This window comes from Schistocerca gregaria, chromosome X (genome assembly GCF_023897955.1).
Source record: "Schistocerca gregaria isolate iqSchGreg1 chromosome X, iqSchGreg1.2, whole genome shotgun sequence".
In the NCBI taxonomy this organism is placed as follows: domain Eukaryota; kingdom Metazoa; phylum Arthropoda; class Insecta; order Orthoptera; family Acrididae; genus Schistocerca; species Schistocerca gregaria.
Genome location: NC_064931.1, coordinates 780278775 through 780300243, shown reverse-complemented (window position 1 = coordinate 780300243; position 21469 = coordinate 780278775). Strand labels below are relative to the sequence as shown.

The window sequence follows — 21469 nt, the reverse complement described above, 5'->3', positions numbered from 1 at the left end:
CCTTGTGTATGAAACACCTGTTAGAATGCCAGAGGACCTAGTTGGCACGACTATTGTGGCAGCAGGATGTGTTCGAGATTCACCAGATACCTCTTGGGGAGGGGTTGGGGGGGGGGGGGGGGGGGGTGCACCGTGCAATGCAGCATCAATGTCAGGTGTGTTTCAATGCATCTGGATAAAACTTTGGGCAGCTCCTGTAATGAGCATGCATTTGCAACCTGTGACTAAATAACTGCAATGCCATTTAGTAGCCTCAGATGGCCTTTGCGAACCTCTGTTCCTGTGTGAGTACTGATCCTCTTTATATTCCCTATGTGCCTTGTCAGTTTGTTAACACTTTTTGGACCACCCCGTATAAAAGCCACTGAAATCACACATCATGTACATTTACACATGACATGGTATCTGATTTTTTATATACACTCACTACTGGCAGAATGTGTCCACATCCATTTGTGCACTTCAAAATTACCTAAGACTCAAAACTGGCTAGTAGTGCTACTTTAAGTTGTGATGTGACGGACTATTACTTGAGCTGGAGGTTTGGAATTGTTCACGATCAGTGTTTGGGATGGTCCAAGCTGAGGCACGGGGGCACATCAGCTGTTGGGTAGCGACAGCTCCATGTACTGAGAGGTGGCAGACTCAGTGCCACTTGGCAGTGTGGTACAGCTGACCACTGGCTGGACGAGACATGGGGAATTACCGAAATTTGAGACAGGTAGACATAATGTCAGATCCGCCACTTGCGTAGTACACAATAGCTTCTCAAATTTTGTTCATGTTTGCGCTCATACAGTGTAAACCATAATTGGTACAATGAAGGACAGTATATCACATTACAAGAGGAGAGCACTAAAATTCTGCTGGTGTGCAGAGATTTATTGTAATCCAAATATGTAAAAAGATACAGTACCTAGAAGTTTTTGTAAATGTCATCAGCAAATGTTTAATAATTTTTTGTTATTTAATATACAATGGAGACTAAGCACTCATACTGTAGCTCTTGGCGAGGTGCTCTGAGTGATAGATTCACATGATTTGTAGCATGACTAATTCAACTGTGAGACACAGTTTAATTGGATTTTCATTGAAAATTAATATAAATTATCACAGAAGACGAATATACATCCAGCAAGGCGGTATGCATTGTCAGACAGCATTACACACAATAGTCAACTTTTAGCTTTTAAAATTTACATTTTTATTGTGTGTTTTAATTATTTGTTTATAAATTTGCACAGTTTTGCCCATAACTTGTGAACTATCACACATATCTTACTTCTGAATAGTGCATTGGAAAGTGGAGTAAAAATTGAATCAGGAAGCATTGCCACATCGAACATTGTTGTAATATTTAATGGCATAAAGAGTATTAACTGTTTTCAAGCACTGCAATGAAGTTTTGGAATTCTTAAATCTTAAATGTTGGGTGAACTATTGCACTTAGAATTAAATACAATATATTGATTTGGAATAGAATTTTAGCATGCATCTAATGGCACATACCAAATCAGAATGTTACCTATGTATATAGGCTGGTAAAACTGCAAAACTCATTAAGTAAAGTACATTTGAGATTTTCGGTGGAGGTGTGGAGCGACGCTATTTATGGTGACAGCCATCTTGCCTAAGGAGAGTGGTGTAAACTGGTTGAGACAGGACCTGTGACGGTCAGGAGAGTGTTCAAAATCAGTTCATGTGAGAGTGAGCTAGCTACGTTCGTTTCGAAAGATAGAAGTTTTTTGGGTTGTCAGTAGTGGAACTTAGAACAGTTCAGCACCAGACTGGATTTTGGATATATTTCTGCTAGCAGATTGTCAGAACTTGTGATTTTTGTGTAAAGACTCTGATTCTGTACACTGAGCTTGGACTTTGACTCAGTTTGCCTAAACTGGACATAGAATATTTCAATCAGACACAGTTTAGGTATGAGTTGGTATACGATTTATTTTCATTTAACGTTTAGCTGAGAACACAGAGTGCTTTTTCCAGCTGTTTTAATTCATTTAATTTTACATAGAAATTTAGCTAAATGCAATATTGGGGGCTCAAGACACTGTCTAAAACACTTAACATAGTAGTTGGTTTCACAAGTATGCGAATTAAAGAATATTTCTAAGACAATAAACATTATTTACTGAAAATTTAAATATCATGTTGTAGATAAGCTATTTTGGAGGTTTTGTACCTTGATAAAATCTAGTTACATTTGTCTTGCTGATTAATAACATCTGGTGCAAATTTATCTATCTATTTTTAAATTAAAGTGCACATAGAGGGCAACACAAGTATCACCTCCAGGAATAGACAATGAGAGCCAGTGTAAATTCATTCGTAATAACAGCCATCACTCTTCTTGCGTCACAATTAGGGGCTAATCTGGGACAATTAGGGGCCCATATGAAATTCAGTTTGCTAGGCAACTAGAGCTGAAGGCTAGGTTGACTAGGTGCAAACTGCAAGTAAAGAGTTAGGATTGTGAGTTCACTTTGTTTTCATCAGGAACACACATCCAACACTGGTAAGTAGCAGCGGGATGTTCGTGGTAACACAATGCAGTCCATGCTCTCAGGGTCGTGGCTCCAGTGCGCTACAACACAACGTGACGTCACGAGGTCACCAGCTCATGCACTGGGGGCCCATCTCCTGTGCAACATTCATTCATCAGCTTCATGCATATCCAGTGTAGCACCCTGCACGATGCGCACAGCCATCAACGTCACACCAGCAGCAGCACGACGGTGACAGACAAAAGTTAAGTGTGGGCAGCATTCGCTACTGTACTTACTTTAGGGTTTGCGACTTGTTAGCCATGGCAGACAGTATCCAGTAATCACCCAGAGAGTGTGACTGCAATTGAGTAGGTAGTATGGGAAACCCTACTAGGTCTGTGGGAAAAGGATGTAAATTCTTGGTGGAAAATGTTAAATTGGGAGCAGGAAATTGGCAGGAGCACACGCTACTTATTATGCAGAACCTATGAGTATTTGAGGAAATTAAAACTAAAAATGAGGTATTAAAAGAATCAAAATGGGGAAATTAATCGCAAATTGGAGGGAATTAGTATGCAGGTTAACAATGTTGAAAAAAGCTGGCAGATTTACTTACTGCTGTGGAGAATCATTTGGGACAGAGAACACATTCTGTACAGACAGAGTGTATGAATAAGGAAAAAGAAATGGAGTCTGTGGCGAAATTAATGTCCAACAGCATAGGCTGTGTGGTTCGGTGCTAGACAGAGGCAAAAGCAGAGCTAGACTCAGCGAAATGTGAGACAAGTGGTCTGCATAGTGCTGTGCTTAAAGAGGCAGAGAAAAGAGAGAGGGAGCTCGTGTCCATTAAGGTCATGCTGAGTAATATTGCTATGAGTCAGGGAGAGGTTACACACTTCATTGTTAGCTCCGGACTGAAGTATTTTAATGGGGAAGGTAAATACCATGTGGTGGATTTAATAGTCTCCTGTAACAACTGTTTTGTCAAAGGAATGTTTGATGAGGTGAACAGCATTTATTAGTTACATCACCTTTGAGATGCTACTGCTTAAGAAGTATTGGGCTGTAGGAAAACAAATGCAACAGCAGAACAGGTTCCTGAATAGGATGTGTTACAGCAGAAACCAATGGAGCATGCGAGACTTTTACGAGTGTGAGCTGTTGGAATTAGTGCACTTACACATATTGTTAGACACGTTCACAGAGACTTCAACTCTGAAAAGGAACCTGCCAGATTATTTGCAGTGTGATTTGGTCCACAGCCCTATGAAACTGATAAGACAGCATTCTTGAATCTGCGGAGTGGATGGACAGTGCAATGTATTACCAGAACACTGGGACCTGTAATGCAAGGATTAATGGGAACAGCTGGAGAGATACGAACTGGCGGTATGCTGACCAGGAGCACTTCCAACATGATATTAATAATTTCCAGCTGAATTCCCACAACTGTGGAAATCAGCCAAGCATAGAGGGCCAGAAAATAATAGAAAATGCAATAATGGGCAGCAAAATGGGAATAATCAGTGGCAGCAGCCAGGAAACTAGATTGTGGTCCATGAAGGGAGGACTTGATATGACAGAAACAGGATCAAAGATGAGTTTATGAGAAGGCGCAATGATATTAATGATCATAGGGAAATCAGTGTTCAACATGTATACAGTATAGGGAAGTGAAGTATTGTGAAGACACTGGAGGCAGCACAATTGTAAATTTAGAAAGAGATGGAGGCGGAGAACTGAATTTGTACATGTTGATTCAAATGTTTTATTGAACTGGGAATCTTGAGAGTAAGAGGAAACATTAACAGCAACACACAGTGAAGACAGTGTTAATTTGTTTGTGTACTGGGCTGAAACAGTTCTGCTGTTAGATGTTTGTGCTGCCAACATACAGTTAAAGGAACCTGTCTTGGCAAAGGCAACAGTGCTCAAGATTGCAAAGAGCCTTGTGTGTGCTGATGTTTTATTTGCTGAACAGCAAGGAGCTGCAGTTACTATTATTACAGACAGAGTGAGCAGCACAATGGGGTCTGATGAGTGCAAATTTAATAGTAATTTAAGCACTGCAGACAGCCAGGATGAGGTTAAAATAAGTTATCATTGATGATTTGTGTTCTGATTGGCTCAGTAAAGAAGAGTGCAAGATCCAGACGAGTGATTATATTCCACAGGCCAGATTTGAAAGTAGGTTGTTACCAAATATGTGGGAAACTAAAAATTTAAAGTAGCATGAAAACTGTGGAATGAGCAAAAGTCAGCCAGAGTTTTTTTGCTGCTTTCGATGAGATATATAATGATGATGATGATGATGATGATGATGATGATGCACCTCCAAACACTATAACAGTCGACACCATATAAATCAATACAGAGACTGTGAGTGATCTGTTGGTACAGACTGTGAGTGATCCGTTGGTACAGATAAAACTACGGAAAGAATATGTAAAAAAGGTGCAGCTTATTATAAATGTTGTGGTTAATGATGCATTAATTAACTCTCTGGTCTACAAAGGGAGATGCAAGTTGTGTTTAAGAGTCATTTTTTATCATTTAAATAATGACAATGTTGTTGCATATTTGGTTAGGGGTGTCAAAATTAAGACGGCTACTGGAGGGCACAATAGGTTGATCAAAAGTGAAGCTATCTTTGAGGTAAAAGTTGGAGAAGTCAAATAGGTGCACAGATTTTTTTGGTGCTAAATCTGTGTACAAATATTTTGTTGGGGTCAAGACTTGCTTGCCAAATATGCTGGTAACATCAATTACCAACACAGATGTAGTGATTTAATGCTGGCACAGAGAGAGAGAGAGAGAGAGAGAGAGAGAGAGAGAGAGAGAGAGAGGGGGGGGGAGGGGGTGAGAGGGGGGAGACAGGGGGGAGGGAGGGAGAGGGGGAGGGAGGGAGAGGGGGAGGGAGAGGGGGGAGAGAGGGGAAAGGGGGGGAGAGAGAGGGGAAAGGGGGAGAGAGAGGGGAAAGGGGGAGAGAGAGGGGAAAGGGGGAGAGAGAGGGGAAAGGGGGAGAGAGAGGGGAAAGGGGGAGAGAGAGAGGGGAAAGGGGGAGAGGGGGGCAGGCAGTTGCACATTTGTTTGTCTCTGTCCTGATTAGTTTTCTGTTGTGTGTGATTGGTCTGTCAAGGATGGGTTTTCATAACCTTACCTATGGGGATGTGTTTAGATTTCAGGATCAAGTAGCTCGTGGGATGTGTTGGGTTCTTTGGTAAAGAATGGTCTGGCTGAGAAGGTCCATTGGCATCGCAGAAATGCTGGGTGCACTGAGCTCGGACTTTGCCTGAGTCGGATTCAGAATATTTTGGTTAGACTGAATTTAGGTATGAGTTGGTACATGATTTATTTTTGTTTAACGTTTGGCTCATAACACAGTGTGTTTCTTCCAGCAGTTTTAATTTAATATTTATATAGCAAATTAACTAAATGCTACATTGGGGACATAAGCCACTTTCTAAAGCACTTAACAGAGTACTTGGTTTCACCAGTCTGTGAATTCACAGGCTATGACAGTAAACATTATTTACTGAAAATTTAAATATTACACTGTGGATAGTTATTTTACATATTTTCCACCTACATTACAACCTAGTTACAATTGTCTTGCTGGTTAATAGTATTGGGTGCAAATTTATTTATTATTTTTAATTTAAAGTGCACATAGAGGGCAATCCAAAAGTACCATTTCCAGGAATAGACATTGAGAGCAAGTGCTAATTCATTCATAATAACAATCATCACCCTTATTATGTCACGAAGTACTTATTTTACCACGCAGCCTGGGGTAGGTGATGTCTTTCTTTGGACTAACTGCGGCTGTGGTTCTTATACAGAATAAATCAATATCTGATCAGCCTGTGACAAATGTTTACTTTCACTGGACATCTGTATCAGAAACTGCACACACTGCATTTTGTTGCTATTAAACAATACTCTATTTCCTCTACACCATAACCTCATGTTCTGTACTACCCATTTCCTAAGTTGTTTACACAACACTCACCACATTTCACAATGGTGTTTACGTCATTTGCAAATAAGAAAGTTTTCGAAACATCTGTCATTTTTAGTAGCAGATCACTGTATGCATAAAGATGGCAACGGAGCTACAACAGAAGCCTGTAGTTGCAGCAGAATAACCTTTTACATGATGAAGTATTTTGCATTATTTTACATGTATAACTGAAACATAATTTAACAGACACATAGATGTATAATTTTTATGTTGAAGTTGTAAAACTGTTTCTGGAAATGAGGTCTCTTGTCTTGAGCTGAACAGAGATCAAAACGTGAGGCTTCATCAGTTTGCCTTCTACCTCACAGACCTACAGTGCTGGTGGAATCTTGTAGAGTTGTTAAGAATAAAACAGCCATGCTATATCTAAATGTATATGTAAATGTAGATCAGCTGTAGAAATCAGCCCTGTATCATTTAACATCAGATGCAACTGCTCAAAAAGCATATTACCTGTTGAATGCAAATGGAAGAGACTTTTTAAGGTTAGGTGAAACTCACGATTTCCTGATGAAAACCCAACATCTCAGATAGTAATAGCACTGCCTGACAAAAAAGGCTGAAACACACAGGAGATGTGGCCAGATGTCAATGCAAGTTCATACACCTACCCGGTCAACCACATCTCACCACCACAAGGCAGAATCACCGTATTGTGCACCAAACACATTGTAACCCCTTCACATCTGCAACTGTCACCTGAAAACAAGTAATGAACTTCCTGCACCATTGGTCAGAGACTAGCACCAGCCAGACTAAGAAATTACCGATCCATATGTAGGTTTCCATTAACACAACACAAATGGCTGTGTCTGGACTGATGCCATGACCGGGAAGCATGAACAGCTGCAAATGGTGTGGCATTGTATTCCGTGATGAATTGTGGTTCTGCAATATTTCAGATGACCCTTATCGGTGAGTATAGTGTCTACCCGAGGTCCGATTCTTCCAATGTTTTGGAGAGGCATGTGATGTTACTTCTGGTGTTGTTGTGTGGGGAACAATTGAGTAAGACTTCAGGTTGTGGCTGGCAGTGAGTAAGGGAACTCTGACAGCACAACACTATATCACCTGTCTCCGAGAAAACAGCTGGCCTCATGTAACATTAGAAGCTGAGAGAGGGTTAAAACTCACATTAGCATACAGGGAAAATTTTAATGACATGTGGAACTTTCAAATTAGATTATATTGCCCTGAAGATGGAGTGTTTATGGTAAAAAGCAGAAAAAAATAGGTTTACTTATGTCCAACATGAGTTTGGCTGAAAACTCATATGGACAACAGAAAATGGCAGTGGTGGACTTAGATTAATAATCTACTGTTTCTAATGGCCACTTAACCAAAACACATCAGTCACAGAGTCATTCAGAGATAGCCTAAATTTGATAGGCTGGAAATATCCCAACCATAGTTACCTTCAATCCCTTCTTTACTTTTGTTAGCCTGGATATGATCTATCATCTGCAAAACTCTCAAACATCACTTGACTTGCAGCATCCTGTTAAACAACTCCAGCAAATCAGGAGATGGACACATTCTAAATGCATAAAATACATACTTCAGATAGATATTTCTGGAGCTGCCACTATGTTTTGGAATAAGCAGATGCCACCAACATTAAAATAAAACAGGAAAAACTTTCAAAAGTTGGTGACTTTGGAGACTGAGAGATTACAGACCCCAAAAGTACAACACATGGAAAAGAGAAAGTACATGCTGTTCAGATTGCAATAACAAGTTGCATCTGAAGGTAGGTTGCAGTTTCTTTGCTACAGCAGAAATGCTTCAAAAACAGGTCATTTTATCAAAGCATATGCATCAAAACTGGGAGGACATAATTTATAATTTATTTCCATACTCATTCTCAGATCTACAAATGAGATTTGCAATGCAAATTTAAAAGCGAAAGAGTATGGTAAAAAAAAGAAATCATAAAACAGCAACACTTCTGAACTTGTTAAGCAATGTATATAATTATTTTTGGTGATAACAACTAATAAGGTTGAAATGATCTAATGCTAAAGTGTAATTAGAATTAAAGAACTGAATATATGCAGCAAATATGTTTTCTTGCAAAAAGTTTGACAGAAAAGTGTACCATATCAGTAGCCATACAGAGAATGTGGAGTGTTATTCCAGACAGACATTTAAAAAATATATATATAATAATAATAATAATAATAATAATAATAACAACAATAATAATAATAATCTTTCTTGAAGGTAAATTAAGACATTCTGAAAAATAATTAATAACAGTTTGAGAGGTTTCTATAACTTTTTGGGATTAGGTTATGAAAGAAAACAAAAAATTTACTTTCCCATTCCGAAGAAACTCATGTTTCAAACTTAAATTCATCAATAAATTTAAACACTTTAAAGGCAATTTTCTTATCTGTTACTCGGTGTATACTAAACACTTGTTTAATTGTGCTTTGGCAATTCTTTACCAGAGAGTAGACAGATCTAGTCTCATTAACAATTGTTCTTCAAAATGGCTGAACAAAAATTAATGTTCAAATGTCAAATTGAAAGCTAGTATGTTAAAAGCCATTACCAATTCAGTAACAAGTGATATTAATACAGAGTTTCCTACAGTCCATGGATACATAACAGACACACTTTATCTCCCACTGAAGATTATGAGAAACAATATGCCATAATAGGTAAAGAATAGTGGAACTGAGAAAGTGTGCAACAAAGTACGTGTTTACATTCTATGCACCCTGTTATCAACAGTTTCACAATTCAAACTTGGGTAGTTTAAACAGCTTACTTAAATGGAACAGTATATTTTCAATGCATGAAAACTGATGCACACAGAAATTTTAACAAAAAACTCTATCCCTGTCAAAAATTCAAGTCTATCGCAGAGTTCAATGCATTTAATACAGGCAGTTATCCCTCCTTTTTAAATTTGTTTTCATACCACAACACAAGATCTCATATGACATATAAATATATCCAGTACACACGCATGAAATTCACAATAACATTTCAATACTTCTAAGACAACTGAGAACAATTAGCCTGGCACTCTTAAATATAAAGAAATACAAAGTGTGTTACCTGTGCTAAATGTGGATCAACTGTAGAAGCCTGCACAGAAGTATCAATGAAAGGAAGCCAATATGACCACAAAAATATAGAGATGTGTACACATCAAACCACCGACCAAATGAAAGTAGGGCGAATGGCACTAAGGAGTAACCCATAAAAACGGATGTATATAATTTAAGTATAACCCACACAAAGGGATACACTGTTGGTGACAGAAGTACCGTTTTTACTTTTTCATGTCGCCGAAGCAAACTTGTCACCTGAAAATAAATAGGACTGTTTTAATTTTGAGCACACAACCACAGAAAAAATATGCCTTACAATGCTACATAAACAGTCAATCAATAAGTGACACATTCACAGCAAACTAAGAAGAACAGCACAGATTCAGATTCTTTATTTGCCACTGACCACATACAGCAGAATGGGATTCCTCAGCAATACCTAGTTACAGTTGCAATCAAAGTATTAAAATTAATGTTCATATTACATGTACAAATGAAGTATCTTTTGCCCATATCATAGAACTCTTTTATACTGTAACACAGATTTTTTGTTAGCCAGTCACATAATTTGAATTTGAATTTTTTATATGGTAAGGATAGAGCAGTGATAGGAAATTTGTTAAAAATTTTGAGACTGTTCACTTTACAGGAGTTTCCCTTTTATTGCTAGGCTGTGCCTTGGGATGTCAATGGATGACTTATTTCTAGTGTTATGTTTGTGAATTGTTTCCTTGATAACAAATTCTTTAGTGTTGTTCTTGACAAAGAGTGAAGACTCACAGATGTACAGATTCACCACTGTTAGTATGCTAAGGATCTTGAGGATCAATCTTGCATATTACAAGAACAGTTTTTTTTTCTTTTAAAATCTTACTGATATGAGGAGAATCTACCTATATGAGTAGGCCATATGATATATGTGATTGAAAGAGTATGAAATATGACATATGGAGATAAATCCTTCTGACCTTATCTTTCTGTTTCCACATGATGTAGGACACTTGTGAGATCTTTTTACAGATTTGGTTGATATGCTCGTCCCAAATGAATTTGGAATCAATATCTACATTCTTAAGACAGTCCTAACATACGCATTTGGGTTTTGTCTGGATTATAAACAAGTTAACTGACTGCAAACCAATTTAATGTATGGCCAAGAGTTTCTTGCATAGTTTTATCAGAAGCTGGAATGTTGTGATGCAAAGTAAGTGCAGTTGTATCATCAGCATGGAGATGACAGACTGTGATACAAAATGGGACAGGTCATTGACAATCACAATGAAAAAGAAGGGGCCAAGGACAGCACCCCATGGAACACTTGTACAAATTTCTACTAACAAAGGAAACTCCCCATCCTACCCCTCTCACATTTAATGGTAAGATGGCCCAGTGGACAGCCCATCAAAAACTGAACGCAAATCAAGCATGGAGGGGAAAAAAGGGGGGTTACGGGGTTGGACTGCCAAGCGACAAGTTGGCAAACTGTGTTCAAACTTTCCTCATGCCAATGCCCCCCCCCCCCCCCCCTCTTCGCATTATTCAGATTTGTGTCTGCGTCCTGTTTGAAGGAAATCAAAACAATCAAGGAATTACTGACAGCTGCTGAAACATACACTGAAGAGCCAAAGGAACTGGTACACCTGCCTAATATCATGTAGGGTCCCTGCAAGCACCCAGAACTGCCACAACACAACTTGGCATGGACTCAACTAATGTCTGAAGTAGTGCTGGAGGGAACTGACACCATGAATCCTGCAGGGCTGTGCCTAAATCCTTAATAGTACGAGAGGGTTGAGATATCTTCTGAACAGCATGTGGCAAGGCATCCCAGATATGCTCAATAATGTTCATGTCTGGGAAGTTTGGTGGCCAGTGGAAGTTTTTAAACTCAGAGGTGTGTTCATGGAGCCACTCTGTAGCAATTCTGAATGTGTGGGATATCACATTGTCCTGCTGGAATTGATCAGAATGCACAATGGACATGGGTTCAATCCCACATCCGGTCATCCTGATTTAGGTTTTCCGTGATTTCCCTAAATCACTCCAGGCAAATGCCGGGATGGTTCCTTTCAAAGGGCACGGCCGACTTCCTTCCCCGTCCTTCCCTAATCCGATGAGACCGATGACCTCACTGTCTGGTCTCCTTCCCCAAACCAACCAATCACAATGGACATGAATGGATGCAGGTGATCAGACAGGATGCTTACGTATGTGTCAGCTGTCAGAGTTGTATCTAAATGTATCAGGGGTTCCATATCATTCCAACTGCACATGCCCCCACATCGTTACAGAGCCTCCACCAGCTTGAATAGTCCCCTGCTGACTTGCTCGGTCCATGGATTCAAGAGGTTGTCTCCATACCCATGCACATCTATCAGCTTGATACAATTTGAAATGAGACTTGTCCGACCAGGCAATATGTTCCCAGTCAGCAACAGTCCAATGTTGGTGTTGACAGGCCCAGGCAAGGCGTGAAGCTTTGTGTCATGCAGTCAACAAGGGTACACAAGTATGCCTTCGGCTCCGAAAGCCCATATCGATAATGTTTTGTTGAATGGTTCACACACTGACACTTGTTGATAGCTGAGCATTGAAATCTGCAGCTACTTGTGGAAGGATTGCTCTTCTGTCATGCTGAACAATTCACTTTAGTTGCCGTTGGTCCCATTCTTGCAGGATTTTTATCTAGCCGTAGCGATGTCAGAGATTTGATTTTACCAGATTTCTGATATTCATGGTACTCTTGTGAAATGGTCGTAAGGGAAAATCCTCACTTCATCGCTACCTAGGAGATGCTGTGCCCCATTGCTTGTGTGCCGACTATAACACCATGTTCAAACTCACTTAAATCTTGATAATCTGCCATTGTAGCAGCAGTAACCGATCTAACAACTGCACCAGACACTTGTTGTCTTGCGTAGGCATTGCCGACTGCAGTGCCATATTCTGCCTGTTTACATATCTCTGTATTTGAATACGTGTGCTTGTGCCAATTTCTTTGGCATTTCAGTGTATGTTGGTGAGGATGGGCAACACACTGTTACATTATAGGAAAACAAAGATACCAAAGTTGATTTATGGAGTGAACATTATAAAATAGCACAAGAAAACAATAATTTGCAAACTACATCAAAAATGAATGTACCATCACAGTTCAGTTATTATCTGATAGAGCACATTATACATCTTAAATAGCATCAGTGCTACCTATTCGAAGCTACAAAAAAATTCAGTGTAGTGCTTGAGATGTATAGCTATAATGACACCTTCTGAAAAAAATGTTTACAAAATCTAAACATGCTTTCTTGCAACAAGGCTACATAGACTGCAGGGGGAACTTCTCTCAAAAATGGTATTTTTACATGCTGTGTAGAAAAAGTTGTGGGACATGTAATTATTTACTGATCAACCCCTTTGCTGTTACAGATTTGCACTCTGCATTCTGCACTGAGGCATCTTTTGTTATGGCTGTACAGCTCACAGAATGCTGGTGCCTGAGCTGAGAGATGACGCTCTGGCTGATATGAAATACTTAACACTTGATTTTTCTAAAATTTTTAAGTGAAGAAATTTGATTTTTGTGCATCTTACAGCCTTATATCTTGCCTTGACAAAGAACCGATTTCTTTTTGTTATCCATCATAGCTACTGTGCTGAATTAAATTAAGTAAACATTGTGTGAAGTTTTAAAGGTTTTGCAGATGTAAAAATGTATTGCATAGAATTTGCATATGGTTGATCTTAGCTCATACATTGCAGGGAATGAAATGTAGATAAGATATTGAAATTTCATTTAAAACAGAAAGCAGAATGATATCTCATTTTGTTCTCGAATTACTGGTTTTTATATTCGATGGTTTGTCACCCGTGACATGCTCAGTTCTGTCCATATGAACTTACTGGCTACTATGAAATACTTATAATCTGATTTTAAAAATCTATTAGATGAAAAATTTGATTTTGCACATCTTACAGGCTGATTTCTTTGCTTGATAAAGGACTGAATTTCTTTTTATTATACACCATAGTTTCTGTGCTGCATAAAATTAAGTAAAACATTGCATTACGTTTTAAAGATATTGCAGAGAAAGACTTAATAAACGTGTTGACATATGTACCTCGCAAGTCACCTTACAGTGTGTAATAGAGGGTACTTCCTGCACCACATTTATTTACCCCCTTTCCTGTTCCTTCCACGAACGGTGTGCAGGAAGAATGATGTTGCTATTGCCCAATTTTGTGACGAAAGCTCTGTTACATCTAAGTCTATTTATTATTTAACTGGATGTTTTTTCTTTCTCACTTTTTATTCCTGTCAACATGTTATTTTTGTTTTCCTCTATTAGACATCTGATTTCCTCTGCTGTTAGCTCTGTTGTTAGTCCTGCATTGACATTAGAGCTGTTGTTCCTCTCTTGTAGTTTCATTATGTACTCATTTCCTGTTATCAGATTCTCCACTGCTTGCATGCAACTTGTGTGTTGACATTGTATTTAGGTCCTCTTTCTAGCATCTTTAGTTCTTGTTTTCTGACTTGTATGTCAGTGTGGTTGACCAGTCATATCTGGAATGTGTGGTTTGTTTGCCTACCATTTCTAACATTAGCTGGTGTGTTATTTTTTTTTTTTTTTTTTTATAAGTGGGAGTAGTTTTTGTTGTTATTTTCCCTACTTTATTTCCATTAGAGTTTCTGTGTGGCATTGGATTCTATTAATGATGTTTATAAATATTTCTGAGATATTTATATCATTCGCTAGTTCAAGGTGAAAGTTCAAGGATGAGCATGTCCATATTTAATTTCATGTTTTAGCCAGCCCACTTCCGCTCTAAGCTTAGCATATTGTGTTGCAGGCGACATACTGTTTACAGTGACATGTACATATTTAGGTATTACTTTATGAGAGAGAGAGAGAGAGAGAGAGAGAGAGAGAGAGAGAGAGAGAGAGAGAGAGAGAGAGACATTCCATATCATGACTCATCAACCTCACTGATGGATACGCAACTGAGTGCACAACGATTCTACTGTTGCCAATGAACATGTCATCTATGGGCCACAAACATAAGATAAGAGAAATTTTTCATAAGAGGTTGCTAGATTTTATAGAAAAGTGCAACATATTTATCAACAGTCCAACAAGGTTTTTGAAAAAGGCGATCAACAGAAACAGCGATTTTTGAATTTCTAAGTGAATTGCTCCAAATAGCTTGATAGTGGAGAAAAAGTAACTGGCATATGCCTTGTTCTGTCAAGGCCTCTGGCATCATAGACCATATCCTATTGCTGCAGAAATTTGATAGTATTAGTATCAGAGGTGGAGAGTGTAACTAATATTTCATACAGTATCTTGTTTCCTGTGGGACACTTTCTCCCAATACTTATTTTGATACATTGTTTGGTAACCTTGCTGGACTGCGATGGGGAAGCTAACATAGATCCGACTATCACAGACTATGTTAGCTGGGCAAAGCACTTGTTTGACACACCTCACCCTGGTAGATGCCTCCGCCACAGGCCATGTCGGTGGGCAGTGAATAAAGCAGTTTCTGTTCCTGTGAGAGAAGTGTTCAGTCATGGGGTGTGCACAGTCTTATTACAATCACCATGTTGTGCTTCTGGATTTCTGGTGGTTTACTACTGGACTGTTATTCTTAGGCCCACAATGAACTTGGCTCCAGTTTCAGTTCGTATATTGGCTAGCAAAGTGTATAAGATTATTTGTTTGTTCCTGACAATTGTGCAAAATGCAGGCTTGTGAAAGTTCACAGCATGCCTGTTCTTCTGTCACTCATGTGAGGCTAGTAACACTCATGTGTCACTAGTGAAGACACCATCTAATATTAAAATTGTGATGGGGCTTCAGCCCCCTATGGATGATCAATTACTTTGTTAAGGTTCCTGGGATTTTGGAGCTGTGGTAGTAGCAATTAACACTGCAACAACAGCAGGAACAGCAAAAACGGGAGTATGAGCTCCTGTTGAAACACCTAAAGCAGCAGAATGTGGCACCTGTCCCACCATCACCTTTGTTTGCAAGCTCTGACAACTCAAAGATTTTCGGTGTCCTCTAGTTGTGATTTGTTTAACATAATGGTCAAGTTAAAGCTTCTTATAGACTCCAGTAGCCTAACATTCACTGATAATTGCAGTTTGCCAACCTTACATTGTCATCATTAGATATCAATTCAATCACTGCCGTAAAGATAGTGGGTCAATCCTATTCAGCCTAGGTATGCCATCTACAAGAATTCAAATGGCCATGCAATTTAAAATGTCAGTCTTTTGAAATATCTTATGAGGAATCACAGATATAAGAAGTGTTGGTGTGTTTGGCACAAGATTATGAAGTCAGTGTTAAAGTATGAAGCACTTCGGGTCCACAACTAAGTGACATTTTTAAATGAGTTCAATCTTTGGAAGCAGAATTGGCAGCACAAAGAGCAATTATTCTTAAATTTACAAATATACAAGAATCACCAACATCTTATCCCTTACACACTGACAACAGCTCATTAACAGCTCATTACTGTCTTCTGTAGTAGACACTCAGTCATGGGAAAATATGCTGACAGCATTCAAAAATGTATTTGGTGATTTGATCTCACCAGCATCAATAGTTACTCACAACAAAGAGTACACAGTTTGCCATCAGTTGCAGTCAAGAGATAAACCAGATGTCAGTGATCACCTTGTGGATACATTTTCAACAAGTGCTCCTTACAGCACATGGATATCTTTCTCGGAAAGTTCTCATCTTCACAATCACATGCAATGCCCACACTGTGACATTACGTGTTCATCTTGCAATAAGTATAAGCAGATGGCAACAGTAGATTTCAGCCTCCCAGCAGTATTGGCAGATGATGCCAGCATTCAAGACAGCAAAGAAAAATCTAAGCAACCTTTGCATTAATGGAGAGAATAAGGAATTTCAGGCTGACATGTGAAATACTGTGTAATTAATTAATGCTGACACATTGATTCTCCAACTCACCATAAAATGCTGCAATGAGTGGTGTCATACAGCTATTATGCTATTCCACTGTGGGGTCAAATCACCCTCTTGGGTAGGTAAACGCATATTTGTAGAAAACTAATATTTATTATTGTAGCTTTGCCAGTTGAAATAAACTGTTATCCCTAGATATCTTTACAGTGTTTGGTTTCCAGATTGAGGCCTGCATTAAAGTGGTGTCCAGAGAATCCCATTTTACATTTTGGCCCTCGTTTCTCTACAGTCATCCATATAGCCATGTTTTAGTAGGGTATGTCTTGTAGCGTGCATGAAGCAGTTAAGGTGGAGTTGGGTAGGCTACAAGGCATTGGGGGGGGGGGGGGGGGGGGGGGGTTATATCACATATTTATTCCAACCAGTGGGTTCTGCTGGTGGTAAAAAAAGACTAAACAGTGCAATAAGAATTTGTGGTGATTTCAAAGCTGCTATAGACAACCAGTCCAACACTGATCTGCAACTGACATCTTGCATGAAAGAATTTCCAAACAAATCAATTGGACTGATCCATATTTACAACTGCCCCCTGATGTGAAGATAAAACAAATACAAAAGAAACCATCTCAAATGTATCGGTGTAATCATTTGCATTTTGGGTTGCAAGAGATCCTCTCAACATATTTTACATATTTTAAAATTATCAGGAGCAATTAATAAAGGATACCATTTACTGTGCTGACTACCTTGACAACATTACTGTAACAGGCACTGCAAGTCAAGAATAGTATTTCAGTGGCTGTAAACCAGTGGCTTATGCTGCAAGCTGGATAAATGCAGTTTCCTTAAGCTGAGTGTTAAACACAAAGGCCACATATAAAGCAAGGAGAGGCTTAAGCCCATACCCTAGCATGTTACAGCAATAGACAACTTATCAGCAACCAAGAACTTAAAAAAAAATTCAAATTCTCCTCAGTCAAGGCAAATTATTACAACAAATTTATTACAAATAAAAGTCTCAAATCTTCCTCCTGACAGGCCACACTTGCACCTGATCAATGGGTCACAATTCCTACTGGTAACTCACAGCATGACTTCAGTGCTGACTATCATATAAAAAATTCTGATGGCACAAGCTAGTCAACTACTTTCGATTAAAATATGTTACTACTGACTCAAATTAATTTTAGGGAAGAAGGCATCAGGATGATAAGAGGGTTAAGAAATTTCACATATACTGAATCTCTATAGAATGAAATTTCAAATAATTATGGATCACAAGCTGCTCATTTCTCTCCTCAGACTACAGCCTATGCTTTTGGTAAAGATAGCACAATGGTTCAATAGATAGACTTTATTCTTGAGCAACCTCCAGTAGAACATCCATTCCAAGACCACATCTCAACATGGAAATATTGACTATGGCCCCAATAGTGAGTCTGGCAAGCAGCTGGTAGTCTGTCTTTAACAGACATCAGCATATGGTGTGCTATAGAAGAATTCTCTATTACTGCTGAAAAAGTAGCCTAGTCTACAGAGTGAGACCCACTACATTGCAATGTACTACTGCCTGTTAAGTATGGGTGCCTGGAGCAGCTACCAAAGAGATCAAAGCCAAGTTTTGAAACATACTTTTCACTGTACTGAAGGTTCAATGCAGGCATCCTGTTATTGCTTATGGAGTATGAGGAACAGAAGACTGTCATCCTACAACCGCTTTGGGCACAGCTCCTTCAATGATTGCAGAGGTCACATTGAGGGATCTACAATTACATCTACACTGTTCAGTCAGAACATTATGACCTCCTACATACACCTTTGGTACAGATAACAATGATGATGCATTGTGGCATGGAGGCAATGAGACCTTGGTAGTTCGCTGGAGGGAGTTGGCACTGCACACACAAGTCACCTAATTCTCATAAATTCCTGAGACGGGGGCGATGAGCTCTAATGTCACATTCAACTGGGTTCAGATCGGGTGAATTGGGGGACAGCAGATCAAATGGAATTCGCCAATGTGTTCCTCAAACCACTCCATAACACACTTGTGACATGGTGCATTATCTTGCCAGAAAATGCCATTGCCATTGGGAAACATGATCATCACGAAGGATTGTACACGGTCTGCAACCAGTGTAGAACACTTCTTGGCCATCATGGTCCCTTGTACGAACTCCACTGGATCCATGGATGCCCACGTGAATGTTCCCCAGAGCATAATGTAGCTGCTGGCAGCTTATCTACATTCCGCAGTACATGCGTCAAAGAGTTGTTCTCCTGCAGGATGACAGATTCATGCCATCCCATCGGCATGACGATGAAGGTATTGAGATTCATCAGATCATGCAATGCTCTGCCACTCTGCCAATGTCCAGTCCCGATGGACATGTGCCTATTTCAGCCATAGTTGCCAATGTCGTGGTGTTAACATTGGCACATGCACTGATTGTCAGCTGCGGGGGCCCATTGTTAGAAGTCTTCAGCACACTGTGTGTTGATACATACTTGCACTCTGCCCAGCATTAAAGTATGATGTTAGACCACAGTTTGCCGCCTATCCTGTTTTACCGGTCTGCTCAGCCTATGTCCGACATCTGTAATGTGGGGTGCCCACCCAACCCCACAATGTCTGGACCATATGTTGAAGACACTCATCACAGCACTATTTGAACACATGACAACTCATGTAGTTTCTGATGTGCTTGTGCCGAGCTTCCGGGCCATCACAATCTCCCCTCAGTCAAACTCAGATACATCGCACGCCTTTCTCATTCTAGACATGGAAGGTATGCTTACTGATACTACTTGCCCTCTACGTGTGTGTGTGTGTGTGTGTGTGTGTGTGTGTGTGTGTGTGTGTGTGTGTGTGTCTGACTAGCAGTCATTTCTTGCCAGGTGATCCTGCTATCACCTGGATGGATTTATATCGTCGGTAGGTTGGTGGTCATCACGTTCTGGCTGATCAGCGTACAACTTCGATCATTTTCACCCTTCCCTGTTCCATTTGTAAATAATGCACAAGAAGAACTATTATAGTAAACTTCCATATGAGTTCTAATTTCTCTGATTTTCTTGTCATGGTTATTTTGCAAAACACATGTGGGATGAATTAATGTGCTGCCAGACTTTTCCTCAAGTGTACACTCTCAGAACTTTAACAAATCTCTCATAGTGGCTGCCACTAGAATTTGTTGAAATCTGTAATGCTTTCATCTAAATGATCCTATGATGAAGTGTGCTACACTTCATTGGATCTTCTCTATATTACCTTTAAATCTGTTGATTTTGTCCCATTCAGAATAACATAATGCGTTTTATCTCCTAGAAAGTCCTGAATCCAGTCACAAATCTAGTACTATAAGCTGTTAAGCTCATACTTCATTCACTAAATGACAGTGCAAAACTGTACTGAACGGAGACAAGGAACACTACATCGACCTAGGCATCTTTATCTATGGCATTCTGAATTTCACAGACAAACAGAGCGAGCTGTGATTTGCGAGATCTCTGTGTATGAAATCAGTGTTGGGTTTCATAAAGGAGATTTTTGTTCTCCAGAAATGTTATGATTTGTGACCATAGAACATTTTAAACAATTCTACAACAGACTGACGTCACTGATACATGCCTATAATTATGTGCAGCGTTTCAATGACTGCTCTTGAAAACAGGAATGCGTTGTGTACATAGTTCCGCGTAGTCAGCGCGTACACAACTTTCCCACTAGAGCGCGCCCTACTAAGCACAACAGCGCAGGCGCAGCGCTCGTCTGTCTCCGCACTACGAGATGGCGCTGTCATAGAGACAGACCAAATTCTGCTTCCGCCGATCCGCGTATTAATATGTAAAGCAGCCAATGAGATTGCTGCTAACACAGAACCTTTTCTCCTTGCGGATCACACTCCCGCAGTGATACCTGAAAGCGTGAGGTATTATAATAAGTGTACAGACCTCCGATTAGTCAGTCTGGATTAGTCTGTACCAGTCTATAGTCAAGTTTCAGTCTGCGCCTAATAAGATTATCATATTCCAGTACATAGCCATGAAGATAAATGTATAGACACTTTGTCAAGTATCAGAGTTATGTGAGAATAAGACTAACGTACCAAGACCAAAGGAACTTCGGATTGTCAATTGTAAATAGCATCCAGAATCAAGTTAAGTCATTTTATGCTTGTTAATATTTTAATACATATGTGTGAAAATTAATCAAGTTCTGTTTAAAGTTGGTCACCGTCAATCTGCTACTCTAAGCGTGCAAGTGGCATTTCTATCGTCTGACCTAACAGCAGAAGATAAACACGCCACCATAAGACCATGAGACATATTGCTGACACTCGCCTACTTCGTTAGAGCGACAAGTCAAATAATCTGATGGTGTGTGTACCGAAGGTCTTACAGAACGCACACCACAGAATGACTTGTGGTTTTTTCCAATCGCTTGGCCCCCCTTCACTGCTGCAGCGGAAAAGTGCACTTGCTCATCATCAAGTTTATTGGCCAGAAGTTGACAGTAAAAATGAAATAACAGTGTAGGCCTTCAATTCACGTGCTCTGAATCACGCTGGCTCGGGGAAGAATATTTTCCCTCGGCCCAAACTCGAACAGCCTCAGAAGCAGGTGCCTATTGACTTCACACAACCATTTGCAGGAACAGAATGGCTGTTGATGGTTGACACTCTTCTCAATTTTCTGTATGTGTGACAATGTGGCTGTACCACCACACATCCTACAAGATGGTTCCTAATCAACATTTTTACCACTGGGGAATCCCCCACACAATAGTTTCTGATTATGAGCTGCACTTCACCTGTTCAGACTGAAAAATTCTGTACATATGATATAGCCTTCAGTACCTGACCAAAACATTCGGAGTCCAAATAAGCAATATGCTGTTACTGAAAACAGCGGTGGAACTCTGACAAGCTTCCTTGT

The 21469-nt window shown here is 39.6% G+C and overlaps 1 protein-coding gene across 1 annotated transcript in view; it reads right to left on the bottom strand.

The window, feature by feature from the left end:
* Positions 1-21469, bottom strand: part of LOC126299456 (lysophospholipid acyltransferase 5-like) — a 196914-nt gene that overhangs the window by 8349 nt on the left and 167096 nt on the right. The window contains exon 10 of the mRNA XM_049991373.1: positions 9589-9839. Coding sequence (XP_049847330.1) covers positions 9594-9839 — 246 coding nt within the window. The 3' untranslated portion in view covers positions 9589-9593. The remainder of the gene's footprint in view (positions 1-9588; positions 9840-21469) is intronic.